The sequence below is a fragment of the Tetrao urogallus genome (genome assembly GCF_951394365.1).
Source record: "Tetrao urogallus genome assembly, chromosome: 15".
In the NCBI taxonomy this organism is placed as follows: domain Eukaryota; kingdom Metazoa; phylum Chordata; class Aves; order Galliformes; family Phasianidae; genus Tetrao; species Tetrao urogallus.
In genome coordinates this window covers 12,268,935-12,283,201 of record NC_136828.1, presented here as the reverse complement: position 1 = coordinate 12,283,201, position 14,267 = coordinate 12,268,935, and the positions used below count along the sequence as shown (strand labels likewise).

Sequence of the window (14,267 nt, the reverse complement as noted above, 5' to 3'; positions counted from 1 at the left end):
CCAGAGTCTCCCCAGTGAGGAACAAATACCATAAGGCTGACATCTGAGTGCAACACAGACACTGAGGTGTCAAACACACTTGTAGGATCTTCAGAAGTCCATTTATTCTTACTCATGTCTGCTCAGCAATGCTTGCTGGTACCTTGGGGGCCAATTTGGGCAACTGAATATTTTGGAAATAATCCCAATCCCACTGAGTGATGAAGTGTATGCAAGAGCAGGAGGTATCCAGAAGGAACCTGCCACCCTCAAAGCCCACACCTATCTCTACAGGGCCTGGATCTGGGGAAACCTTTGGGTAAAGGTGTGGCTCCTCAAACCAGCAATTCCTGGAGAAGTGCTGAGGTGGTCTGGGAAGTGATGTATGCCTCTCACAATTCAAAGGTGGAGAATGCAAGACCCGTTCTCCACCTTTGCACAGGAAAGCCCCGGGATACAGCCCTCACCCAGGTGAGATATATCACAGAAAACAGTGGGATCTGGGTATCAGCGTGAAAGAAGAAAGAATCAGGACCTTCCTTCAAAACAGAAGCAACCCAATGTCATGACTGAAGGGTGGGAGGGGAGAGTTCATCCTCTCTACCTGGTGAACACTGCAGTGCCCTGCCCTGGGGTGCTCCGTGCCTGGCTGGCAGCTGGCAGCAGGTCTGTGTGCTACGCGATGGTCTGGCGGCTGAACAGCTCCAGGGTGAGGGCACTGAGGAAGGCAGGGATGCTGTCCTGGTGCAGCAGGTGCAGCTCGATGAGCTCCCGGACGGTCCGTGAGAATTCGTTTTCCAGAAGTTGCATCTTTCCACCAGAGGAGCTGGAGGCCTGAGGGGAAAGCAGGAGAGGCCCATTAATACAGCAAGGGTTTAATTCACCTCCTGTGACACAGGGGAGAGCCAGCGCCTCACTCTGAAGCTTCCTTCAGTGTGGATTTGCCTATAATCAAGGAAACGTTATCTGCTGCAGAGCAGGTGCTTGGTGCACACTTTAATTGGGCAGTTATTGAGTTCTGTGCTTCCAAAGTCCCCATGCAGGACCCCTTGTGTTCACCTCTCATGTTAGCCAGCAGCACAGTGGAGAGAAGAGCGGTCTGATGGCCATGGGAACTGCTTGGGGTGCTGCCACGCTGGGGTGACCACTGCATTGTCAGTGTAATCAGCACCCAGGGCTCAGGGGGCAGCACCTACATCCAGGAGCTCTTTCTCCATGCAAACAACCTTCCTGAAGCCACACACATCTGGAGGAGGAAGCAGACCCACTCCCAGCTGACACAACCCCCATGGCAGCTATCCATCCTGCCGCCCTCCAGTGCTTCTGGGTAATGAAATCAGCCCAGCAGCTTGCAGCCAACAGCTCCAGAGGAATTATTCCAGAAATGCTCAGATGAAAATGAGGAAACTCAACATGTGGGAAGACATTACAAACCTCCTGCAACATACAAAACGAGCAAGCAGAAAAAAAACAAGGGAAGTAAGGAGTGCTAGAAGCCTCTTCTGCCTCCAGGGGCACGAAAGCTGCTTGTTTATTAATAAACAGCAAAGAACATCACAGTGCAAATGCTAATTCTTTCCCCCTGTCACTTCCTTCTTCAAAACTCTGCCACTCCTAATTGCTCTGCAGCTCCGCTCTCCCTCACCAAGCAGCAGCACCCAAAAATGGGATGCCAGAACCAGAGCTACATAGAGAGGAAACATGGCTTTACCTGCCAGGGGAGAAAGGAAGCGATAATCGCCCAGAGCCTCAGCGAACTGCTAGTTTCTGATTTCATGTTTTCAGCAGCCTGGACAGATTTGATTATGAACTTTTCATGTATTTGTCAGTTCTGATTGCGGAGAGCACCAGGTACCAAGGACGCCCTTGTCAACCCCGAGCTAGGGAGGGAATCTAAACAAGGTTTTGGTGCAGAAAAGTAAACTAGCTTTTGTTCAAACCTCCTCCACTTAAGCTTGGTTGTTATTCAGCAGCTCCAAGAGGTGCTGGGTGCCTTATCCTACTGCAGCATCCCAGCTGCAGGCTGCACGGCCCACGGGCTGCTGTATAACACTCAAGGGGCTCAACCCAGCTGGCCAGGACATGCAAGGCATGTGCACTTGCAGCCCATGGAGAACCAGAGGCAGGATGAAGGCTGGAGCTGCCCTGGGGGCACAGGCAGAAGCAGCAGGAGGAAGGTCCCAGCATGAGGAACGCACTGCTTGCATCTCCAAAGTCAACACCGGATGGGCTTCACTAAAATGGGAATCCAATTTCTGCAGGAAATACACGCTCTGCCTCCTTCACAGATTTAAAGCACTCCTTGGGCACAAATTAATTTTCTAAGAATTTACAAGCAAATCCATTAATTGGTTTACTAGTTTAATTAATTAAAGCAAGTTCCTTAAGAAATTCAGCATCCAGCGTCAGACCATTTGCCTGTGTTTTATGGTCTCGGAAACAGAGTAACATAAATGTTTCAAATTCCCCTTTTACTTTGAGCTCGTTGGTGTCACAAATGAAGGCTCCATTTGAATAATTTCTTTTTTTCCATGAGATTAATGGTCGTTTCTCTCCACTATTCTTCATAACCGAAGTTTCCTCCTCCAACAGAGGCAGAAGAATAACGATCAGAGAAAGTTTCATGAGCAAATACGTGCTTTCAGTTCCTCCCCACTGCGCTCAATGGGACTGCTTCCTCCTGGGCAATCCTCCTGGCACTGGTTTCCCCCAGTGGCACTCCCAAACACAAGGAAAAAAGATGACAAAAAGCATCCAAAAATCCAAAAGCATCGAAAAAACAGGCGTCGCATCCAGGTTCCTTATGATCTCTCCAGTGAGAAGAACAAGGCAAGAAGGCAGCCACTTGGAAAAAAGGCAATTCCTTCTCTGCCGGGAGATGTTTACACGCTGACTTTGAGGATGGATGCGCTTGCAGTTCAGTTCGTTCAATCTCACACTGCATTTAAAATTTAGAAATTTAGAAACTTGCTTTTTTTTGTTTTGTTTTGTTTTCCTGGGAGCGTTTTAGAATGGCTATCATTGCTATTGTTCTTATTATTTGTTTTTATTGCTTTTTCCTCTTTGTTCAAAACGTTGAATACACTGGGATAAATAAGCAGACTTGCAGCAGGAGTATCCATGCAGCATGTGCTTTAGAAACAAAGTGCTTACAGGCAATAAGAGCAACATGTTCCCATTAGTTCACAAGGTTTCTTTGCAGTGGCTGCACCCTACCTGGGCCAGCAGCAGGTGGGGGAGTGAGTGAGGATTTGGGGCAAGGAAAGGGATGCACTGGGGTGTGGGAACAGTGGGGACAGGACACTGGAGGAGATGCTGTGCTCAGTGATTGCTACAGCCTGCAGGTGTTTCATGCTGTTTTGGATCAACACCTGTGGCCCCAGGTGTAAAAACTGCATTCATGGAAGACACAAAGTTGAAACCTACAATGGTACGAAGCTGGAAGGGCCCTTCAGTCCTTCTCATCATACTGCCAGGACTCCCCCCTCTCAATTTCCAATATTTTTTTATAATTGTCAATAATTTTTTAAATTGAAAAAACCTACATTTTAACCCTCAAAGCATATGTGGGGCCACAACTGCTGCCACCACCACCCAGAGTGGCACATCTGTATGATACCATCACCATTCACCCTCATGGGGCATCCTTGGAATTCAAAGTCCAGGTGCAGCCCAAGGCCTCCCAGGCTCACCTAGGTAGGAAATGCTCAGCTGAGGAACATGAACAAGTGAGAAGCAGATGACAGAAACCACACCACACACAAGCCCAGCTCTGATTGCTCCAGGCCCAACACTATCGACATAGATAGATAGATATACACATACCCAGAGCTGTGTGCTGTTGCTTTTAATGGAAAGTGAAAGAAGAAGCTTTTAGAGGTGCACCAAATACACAGGGTCAAAGGGAGAGCTAAGCTGGAGAGTAACCCATCAACCCCATACAGAGGAGTAGTAGGCAGAAGCACTTTGGGGACCATCAGCACACCTTCCCACCCAGCAGAGCACTCCAGCTAAGGGCAGCACTGACCTAGAGATGCACACAGCCCAGGAAGCTGAAGGACTGTGAGAGCAACACCTCGCAGGTACTCAGCAGATAGACCTGCATTGTTTTTGTCTAATTCATAAGGAAAAAAATCCGCCTGCCTCACTAAACTACTGAGATTCTGGTCTACGCTATGTTTTATTCAGATGTCAAACACTTGCAATAGGGAGACTCCAGCTTTTGCTAAGCTCCATTGCCAGCTCAGCCTGATTTAAGGCCCATTGGGACCTCCTCTAGAAACGCAATGAAAATCAGTCTGCCCTGTGCTACTGCTCACTTGGTTCTGCCGGTAGGGGATGCAACTCTTGCCATAGATCTGAAGGGTGACATCAGATTTCTCTTCACAGACTGCAGTTCTTTATAGAGCAATCAGATCGGGGGCAGATTTCATTACACTGTAGAACAAGAAGAAGACAGGTCTATTTACCACATGTTGACATCAACTCGCAATAGCTGCTCCTGGCTCTGCTCAGAGACACGAGCTGTTAGTACAAGTGTTTTTCCAGGAGAATCAAGATCAGCCTCTGCCTGCCAGAAGGAAACATCATACGTCTTCCCTTATCCTGGAAATTGGTAAATTATTCAAGGCTGTATGGTTTAGATATACATATAAAAGTCTCCCAAATAACCACCAGTGTGGTAGAAAAGCAAATCCTTCTCTCCTGAGGGGCAGCAGGCACTCCTGCAGCTGGCAGGACACGTAGCAGTGCACGGATGGAGGAGGCTCCCTCAAGGGCTGTAGCTTAGACTTAATGTGCACAGGGTTTCTGTCCACACTGGTTTCCCTAAAACAGATCTTTGCCTCCATGCTGCTATTGCACAGAAACACCCCCTAAAAGTCAAGTCCCAGTGTTCACTTCTCCCCTTGTTCTACCAGTTGAGAGGCAGCCATGTCAAAAGCTGAACAGTTCCATTTGGTCATTTATAAGCTAACCTGGTTCAGAAGCACGCTCAGGTCCAGAGAGAACAATTTTTATCATTTAGTGCATATCTTTTCCTCTGCTCTGTAACACATTTTAGTAGCTAGGAAAAACAACGAATGTCTCTACTCTGGCTCCAGAAATGCCATCAACTTGAAGGCACCTGAAGGATCCTTCTTGAAAAACACCAGTTGAGCATAAGACCCAATGCTCTGAAGGCATTCAGACTCTGGAGGAGATTGAAAAGAGAGTGTTTGCACGCCCCAAAGAGAAAGCTAACATAAGGATGTGGTATCATGAAAAAACATGGAGCAGGAACATGGAAAAATGGAAAAGAGGGTTTTAACATTCAATGCAACCTCACACTGCAGTACGATGTACAGACCCTACCTTTGATTTCCATACCGAGGAAACACAACTGCATTCAGAGGTATGATCCATGCATGACATGAGCTCCTCTATCTTCAAAGATACACATTTGAGTGCTGGAGGTGGAGTTCCCAAATGGGTTTTGGTGAGCTGACAACAGTGCTGGTGGAGCATCGTGCCAGGCACAGCTCAGCATGGCAACCCCACTTTCAACACCTTCTCAGAGTCAGGCAGGACTAAATCCAAGATTCTAGGAGGGCTGCCAGAGGAACTTTCTGCCCCTTGGCACAGCCATAAGCCTTTGCTTTGCAGATGCTGCTCGGCCATGCTCTACAGCAGATGTTACTTTTCACATTTGAGACGTATTAGGGGTCAAAATGAGCAAGTGAATCATTGCCCGGTGACATTTACCCAGCGCATGTATTGTGGATGCTCTATCTCATCTGTTATGCTCCTTCCATAAATCACTTTCTATGCTGTGTCCCCGTGCACAAATGTTCTGAATACACAAGGGAAGCAGCCCCGTGTGTGCCAACGGAAGGTGCAGCACAGCTTCAACTTCACACAGAGCTTCTCCAAGGGTCATGCCATGGCTACAATCTTCCCTCACTGACCCAGTTTCAGGCCATTCCTCTTGGCCTTGTAGTACTACCCTGTCCTTCCTTGAAGCCTGCCGTGCCACCTGCTCCCATGTGGGCTATGTACCTCCCCACCACATTGAGTCCTTCTGCAGCTCCAATCCCTCCGAACCTCTTCTTCACACAGGTCTCTTCCTCAAAACTGCCCCTCCATCAGCACAAGTCATCAGGCCCTGCTGCACCAACCGATCATCTCTGGAAACCTCAGCGAGGCCACAGCCACGTGTGCTGCAGCCTCAGCCATTAAGTGCATGGGCAACTTGTGGTCCCGATGTCCCCTGCCACCCACCACAGCTCACGTTAACCTGCGTGTAAACCCTGTCACAGCCCAACAAACACACTTGAAAATATCTTTTAAGAAGCCGCCTGCTCTGACCTTTAAACAAGAAAATCTTTTTGTTTCTGGCTCTTGCTTTGGATACTGAGATTTTTCTAAATGTCAAAAGCCGCCTTGCCCATGCGCAGCCGCTGAGCTCCCCAGGTCTGCCAGGCAAGGACAGTGCTGCAGAAGCAGAAGTGATGCATGGACACACTGACAAAGCCCAGTGGGTCACTTTGGTTTGGTGCTGGGGATCCCATGGAGCAGCCAGCCAAAAAACTGCAGCGCCCAGCAAATACCAGCATCAACTCCTGATGGACGTCCAGCGTTTGCTTTTAGGCAGTCAGCAGCAAGGTGGAAAGCACCGCTTTCTAATGCAGACTGATATAACAGGCATCGTTGCCTATGCAGGATTAGTGTTCGCTCTGCAGTGCGCAATGGGCAGAAAAACAAAGAGAAAGCGTGTGTACGCATGTGTGTGCACACCCATGTGGAAAGTGCCTGCTAAGTTACAGCAATCCAAACACGAGGCCTTGGGATCTGTGTAATTGCTCAAACTTGGCTCTCCCGGGTGATGATATCATTATCAAAATCCCCCAATTGAATTACGCTTCGCCTATCAATCTTTCCTAAGTATCACGCACTGCTCAAATACCAGGTCCCCAGGTAGCCACTAAATCACTTTAATTAGAGGCTGTTCATTTAAAATTAGAGAAATATTAAAAAAAGAAAAAAACAACAACAACAAAATACCAAAAAACAAACTGTGCTTACGACTTGAAATATTTATGAGGTTATTTAGCAAACTGTTTCCTGGTTTCCTTCTTTCTTTCCTGGGGCAGCAGGCAAGTTTCTGCCAGCCTCACAGGTTGCCGTCCCAATGCAGCTGTGGCAGGATGCTCAGCTCTGCATCAACCTGGCCATCCACCTTTTACAAATGACCATTCCTCATCTGCTGTAAAGTTTTCCCCCCCCCAGCATCCTCTTTGAAACCCAAAAGAGGAAGAGCACTTCCTTTTAATAACTGCTTCTTGCAAAGACCTCCGACCTCCGTGCCACCATCTCGCTGGATAAAGGGAATTTATGAGGCAGGGACGGATGGATGTCTGTAAAGGGCCTTCCAGGAAATGTAATGAAAAAGCTGCTTTTAGCTGCTGAGCAAAGGAGAGCAAGCACCTGGCAATGCCAAGAAGAAAATTGAAAGCTGGGGTGGGATGAGCGAGAAACAGCCCTGCGTGCGCTGAGATTTATTGCAAACATTTCCTTTCTCTTTCTTATTATTCAACGCTGAGATGAACCACAACCCCACGGTGTCTTCTCAGCACAGGAGGTCAGCTCATACACTTCCATCTCAATCAGACACAACAACCCGTGCGTCGGTGACAGCAGCCATGGGCTCTGGGCTGTTGCACCAACTCTGCTCCAAAGCACCACGGGGCAGGGAGCCCTGCGGAGTGGGAGCCTCTCCTGCAGCTCCCTACGTCTCCCCTGCAGCTGGTGTTAAACAACGTCAAAAAGAGCCGAGCCGTGTGCTGAGCTCCTACCCTGCTCCCGGTGGGGAAGAACGGCTGCTGTTCATCCCGGGGGACGGCGCTCCGTGGTTCCTCCTATGGGTTAATGCCCTTTAGACTGTCAAACGCGATGCCATAAAAACAAGATCAAAGACTTGAAAATAAGGGAAGCGCTTTTTTTTTTTTTTTTTTTGATTCATACTATTACTATTTTATGCCTGAATATTCCTATGGAGCTTTTCATCCTGAAAGACGGGCCTTTGAACTGCTATGATTTCACCTATCATGGAGGAGCAACCCCCAGGGGTAAAATGTGACAGCTATTATCAGGGTGCATTAATGTTACTCAAACAGTTCAGGACAGACAGAGACAAATATATCCAATTTAAATCACAGGTTTGAAGAACTGCAGCTCAGTGTGGATTAATACCCCGGCATTCTCCAAAAGTGCTTTGAGAGTTTTAAAGGACGAGTATTGAAACCGAAGCTCCCTGCCTCATCTGTAGGATGCACTCAGCCTCCCGCCATCGTGAACTGAACCTCAGTACAGTCAGAGAGGGAATGGGGGAGCAGAAATGATTCTGCAGTAGTGCCTGCTCCTGCAGCCTCAGGTTCTGATGGGCATTGCCACACCAGTTATCAGGCAGGTTCACCCTGCAGAGATTCGCTGAGGCAATACCTAGAAATGGTTTGGCTGAATGTGAGACTGGTGAGAGTAAATCACAGGTGACTGTTCACATCACGGAGAAAGGAAAATTGCACGGGATGTCTGCTAATATAGGCATAGGGTATGTCAGAGCTCGAGATCCTGAAGGTGTCAGGACTGCTAGATACCATTCACAGCCACATGCAGGGTGTTCATAAGCATCAACCACAAAGGAATGTAGATGAGGGCTTACAGGACTTGTCTAACACCATCCTAGAAAAAATCAGATGATGACATCAAGCCTGTAAAGCCAAGACCTCATTAAAAGGCTCAGGATCTTTATACATTGGTGTCTTTCTTTTACGTAGGAGAAGACGCGCTGATCTCCAGGCACAGGTAGAGCATCTCTGACCTTCAGAAGAAGCAGCCAAATGCATGTTATCACAACTGCTGTCACAGTTGAGTGCCATGGAGCTGGAGTGCTCTGACACCTGGGCTGCAGCTTCCAGCCATCTGCGAGGTGACCACATTGGACTGGTCAAGCTGCAGAGTGAGTAGCTAACAAGCATTAACAACATCTAGCCCATGTGTTCTGTCTAGTAAAATGCCAACCCATCTGGCAGTAACATTAGCGACTCCACAGAAGCCATATGCAGGATAGACATAAATTAGGAAGAGAAAAATCTCCTGCTACTTCCCCTGAAATGACTCTGCAGTTGTAGCCTGCAATGCTAAGGATCGGGTGTTATTCAAACTCTTTTCCCATCCAGATCACAGCCCTGTGCTGCAGCCCTGCCATCCAGAGGCAGCTCCTGGTCTGTGCCTGGCCCTGATGAGCACAGCAGCTTGGTGCAAAGGGAAAAGGAGGTGCAGCTCAAACTGTGTCCTAAGGCTCTCTCCCAGGAGAGCCAGGAGAAAAAAACTTGAGGGAGAAACCAGGGACTGGCAAACGACCCCATGCACAAGAATCCATGTTTCGGAAGGGGAACTCATCTCACTAATTCATGTTCTTCTCTTGCTGGGAGGAGAGCTGGAAGCAATGGCGAAGCAGAAAACTAAGAACATGGGCTTTCTGCAACGTGAGAAGGAAGCACCTGTGGGAGAAATGGAGTAAAACCGTCCGTGTGGGCTTTAATCAAGATGGCCTAGTTCCCAAAGCGGGGAGAGATTCCACTTCTTGCAAAGTGCAGCTGCGAGCAAGAGATTCATACAAAAACACCAGCAGCAAAGTTTGCAAAATCTTGCACTGACAAAGAACAGCTGGAAGCACGGTGAATTTTGATGGCAACTTCTTGTCTGTTCCCTGGTTGCCTGGGAGACAGGCATCTGCTCCCCAGAGCACACCACCACTCACCAACAGGCAGAGCTTGCAATATAGCAAGCACTGGTGTGTGATCCATCCCCATCTCTTTGCATTCTTTTGGAAGTCTTCTCACAAGCAGAATGGATGGAAGGCTGAAGAACATGAAGATCCTACGAGCTGTAGAAGTTCAAGAGACCATAAGGGACAAACTTGCTGTCAACCAGACAATTAGACTGCAGATCTGTGGCTGTAGGATGGGACAGTATATGGAGCATGCCCATTCCTGGCTCATTGAGTTTGCAAGGCTTACGGGGGAAGGAGAAACAGATGGACCTGATGGCAGATTGCAGCTGAAGATCTTAGCATGTTTATTCATTATCCTCTTCTAGTTCTTGTTTGTCATAGTCTGGCACCCAGGGCTAAAATGCAGGGATGAAACCCTGCACCAAGGAAACTGGTGGCAGGCATTAGTCACCCATGCATGGAGCCAACACAGCATTACAGGCAGAACCACAGGGACTGAACACGGCTCAGCTAGGAGCAGGAACTGGTCAGTAATTGCTCTTTCCCATCGGACCGTGTGAGTCACTTACAATTATGACTTGTCAAAGTGGAATTCAAGCGTTGGCTTTGAAAAGAACGTAAGTTGCTGCTGCAACACCAATAACCAGATTTCACAATCTTAGTCGAGTCAAGCAAGATGCTTTCAATTCTCTTGCTTTCTGCTGGCTCGCAGTTCTTTCGTTTTTCTTCATTTGGAATCACTGTCATCAGCACTGCTGTCAAGTGGCCGAGGGCTGTCAGTACCCAGAAAGTAGACAAGGAAAGTTGGTTCTGTCTGAACATACAACACTTCTTCTCCTATGTCTTCAACTGATCTTTAACCTTCAGGAACCCACCGTGGGGAACCACATTTCTCAGACTGCATCTTAGCAACAAGTCAAGACTTACACTAAGGAAGATGATGTTATTACTTCAAAAACGTCATCACTTCTATCTCAGCTTCATGACTTCTGAGTGCATGGAGCTGGTGGTACCAGCCACTGCACTGGTGGAGTGGCTCAACCCAACTGGTGGTCCATGGGCAGGAGAAGACAGTGTCTGAAAGGTCAGCAATCAGCTGGGCTGTGCAGGCTGAGTATATTTTGTTTTCAGCGGAGTTGTAATGAGAAACCCAGAGTCCTCTCTCAACAAGGCAGCACTGATCCCACCATAAGGAGGAAGTCCACAGCTGAAGATACGGAGGTTACAGCTGAAGAGCGAAGGAAGATTTCAGTACTCAGTGAGAAGGGGAAAGAAATTCCACTGTATCCCTTGAGGGGACACTCAGACCTTTGGGCTAGGATGCATTTGCTGAAAGCTCCTGCTGCAGCCGACTGTGCTGTCATTTGGCACTAAACTCCTGAAGAACATGGCAAGACAGCGCTGCTGGTTCTCATGTCTGGATGAGCACGCTGCTCTTCCCATGGGGAAAAGGAGAGGTTTCCTAGTTAGTGAGAGCACCATGCTCGAGCAGCCTCAGAGGAATGTGCCTCGGGCCCCGGCCCTCTGCATGACACACATCTGACTGATGTCTCTTCCTGCTGATGCTCGCCTGCTGACGGGCTGCCATCCACCAGGCAGCTCCTCTCGCTGGAGGTGCAGGGGGAAAGAGATTTATGCAGACACCATGTATGCAATTATGAAAACAGAAGACAAGACACCCGGATATCACACAAATTGATGCATTTTTGCTGGCAGGCTTTTTGCATGAGCCAGTAACAGCTGTCATGCTCCAGCCTCTCATCTGAGCTCCGCTAGCACTTCAGCATCCCTCCATCTCCTTTAAGAGGGCTTTCTTCCCTTCCCTTGTGCAGCTTGCTCCAGATGCCACAGCAAAGCTGGCAGTAGCATGGGATGCAAAGGGAAGACGGCGCGATTGGTTTTCATAGCAGCATTAAAATGTAATGTTCACTTCTTTAGGCAAGATGCAGCTAATTAGCAATGACCTCGAGGCAACCAAGCTGCTCAACCAGCAATCTCTCCCACACTCGAGCTCTTTAAAATTTGCCCTTTCCCTGTGCCAAGCCTTTCGTCAATCCTGCCTAAAGCCCAACAGTGAGCTGCAAAAACACACAACACACACACACACACAGAGCCCACTGCCTTCTGGAGGCGGGTGGCAGTGAGGAGTTGCACTGCAAAGGTGACACAGCCCTTTGGGCTTCAGCTCTTCTGCACACGTGTCCCCCACTCTGTGCAGTGCTGAGGAAGGAAAGGATATGCCTGCATGCCTCCTGCCAGAGCAGCTCCTGCAGTGACCTCTGCAGACGGGGAGCCTGCTGCTCCACGCACCCTCCTGGTTTCTGTCACTCCACGCTTATGTTTGCTTTTGTAAATGGATTTAACCTTTCTAAAATTAACAGCAGAAGAGAACTTATTTTGGCAGAAGATTAGCGTTGGAAAGATGGAGAAATACAACATTTTCCAAACATTAGAAAACCGCAGACTAAAGCTCTGTGTTACTCTCTGCAGCGCGTGCTGTTTTCGCTCATTATTCTGAATGTTAATACATTAATAGATTTTCTCCTGATGAATGGCTGTACAAGACTCTCTTTCTAGGAACACATATGGTTCCTTATTGCCACAATATTGGAAAAGAGAGACAAAATATTTAAACAGTGACACTAATAAAAGATTTTATCTCCCCTCGCCCCGATGTAAATAACTAACGCTGGAGCCAACCCCAGGCTCTAAATGCTTCTTATCTTTCAATAAGTCCTTAATCAAATCTGAACACACTGGCTGAGGCCCATTGGAAATAATGGGGCTGTCTGTGGTTATGAGGCCATCTGATGTTCGCTCACCCTGCAGGATGCAGGATGCTGGAGGGAACACAGGAGTGGGGTACGTTACACAGGGCTTGCAATGCAAGGCATGAGGCTGCACGGGCTGCTTCCCCAGCAGGCAGAGGCAGAGCCAGGCTGCAGCCACAGTGAGTGTGAGCACAGCTTTTCTTCCCCCACACCTGCAAAGTCCAAGAGCTGCCCTGAATCGAGGCCGTTCTTAGGATATTCCAAATGCTGCTTTCCCAGCTGTCCACACTACTTCCAACACATGGGAATTACCAGCAGACAGCCCAGAACACGTGCTGAAAAACTCCCATTTCAATTCAGGCTTGCCTCGGTCAACTGCCAGAGCAGGAATTCTTTAAACGATCCATTTCTCTCTCCTTTTCTTCTGTGCCATGTCATTACTTTTTCTCTCTGCCACAGTAATCCTAGCTACCCAGTGGCACCGGCTCAGACCAACGGCAGTCCCCACTTAGTGCTGCTCACAGTGCAGCCCATCAGCCCTGTTACTCTCCAGAGTGGCACAGCCCTACTGCAAGCAAAACCATGACACGTAAAACCCTTTTTCCACTCCAAGAAGCGAGACCTGCAAGGGGAGAACCTGCAGGTTTATACTCCAGAAAGCATTTATCACTACAGAACTGCAACACGGTGTGAAAATAAAAGCTCTCCAAACCTGCTTTCGCGCGCTCCCCAGCACGCCCAGAGGTGTTCCTGCTGTGATACACCTAACAATGCTCTCGAGAATGTTTTCACAAATAAAAAACACCAATAAAACAGCAAAAGAGTGAGTAAGCATCTCCTCAAGTGCCTCAAACACAGGCTGTCTGTACTCTAACCCCAGCAGAGGAACAGCGCTGGTAGTATTTGGGTGTCACGGAAGGCCACAGGAAAAGATGTCAGCAATTGGAATGGGTTGCCCAAGGAGGCTGTGGATGCCCCATCCCTGCAGGCATTCAAGGCCAGGCTGGATGTGGCTCTGGGCAGCCTGGGCTGCTGGTTGGTGACCCTGCACACAGCAGGGGGGTTGGAACTGGATGAGCGCTGTGCTCCTTTGCAACCCAGGCCATTCTGTGATTCTATGATTCTATGAAATAGTGAGCACATCCCAGCCAAGCTGCTGGTTTTTTTCCAGATCGCTGACCTCTGTCTTGTGCAACCAGCCTCTATCTTACTATTCAACTTACAGGGGTTTGTACTGGCTTAAATGTACATCAGACCCTTTCACCTTGAGTAAAAAAAAAAACACGAAAAAAGCAAAAGCTACAGATGGAAAAACAAGGGGATGAGTTTCCTTGGTGGCTTCACAAAGATATTTAAATGAAGTCATTTAAAACCAGAAAGAACCTTGCAGAGTGCTTCTAAGCGTCACATTCCACTTGCTGATTTTCAGCTTCATCTGAAAAGGGCCTCTGAGGGCACCCAGGCACCTCGGCCGCTGCTCCCTCTTCCCTCACATGCTCTGAAGCACTCCATTGAGTTACACACCAAGCTCATAGAACAAGCAAGTCTACAACAAGGACAATTAGAAACTTTGCCCAGGCATTCCCTGTCACATCTCTGAAGGGCAGATAAGCACTAGCACAGCTTGGGAGACAAGAAGAAATGGGTTTCCTACATTTGCAAGGCAAAGCAGCACCGTGGAAAGGACTCAGGTCCCGGGTGCCTCCTGCTCTGCAGCAAGCAGTGTCCTCAAGCCACGGGGCTGG

General features: G+C 48.4%; 1 protein-coding gene across 1 annotated transcript in view; it reads right to left on the bottom strand.

Moving 5' to 3' along the window:
* Positions 1 to 654: 654 nt before the first annotated feature.
* MAD1L1 (mitotic arrest deficient 1 like 1) overlaps positions 655 to 14,267 on the bottom strand; it is a gene marked incomplete at both ends in the record, with an annotated part of 320,077 nt that continues 306,464 nt past the window's right edge. The window contains one exon of the mRNA XM_079542666.1: positions 655 to 813. Within this exon, the coding sequence (XP_079398792.1) occupies positions 655 to 813 (159 nt within the window). The remainder of the gene's footprint in view (positions 814 to 14,267) is intronic.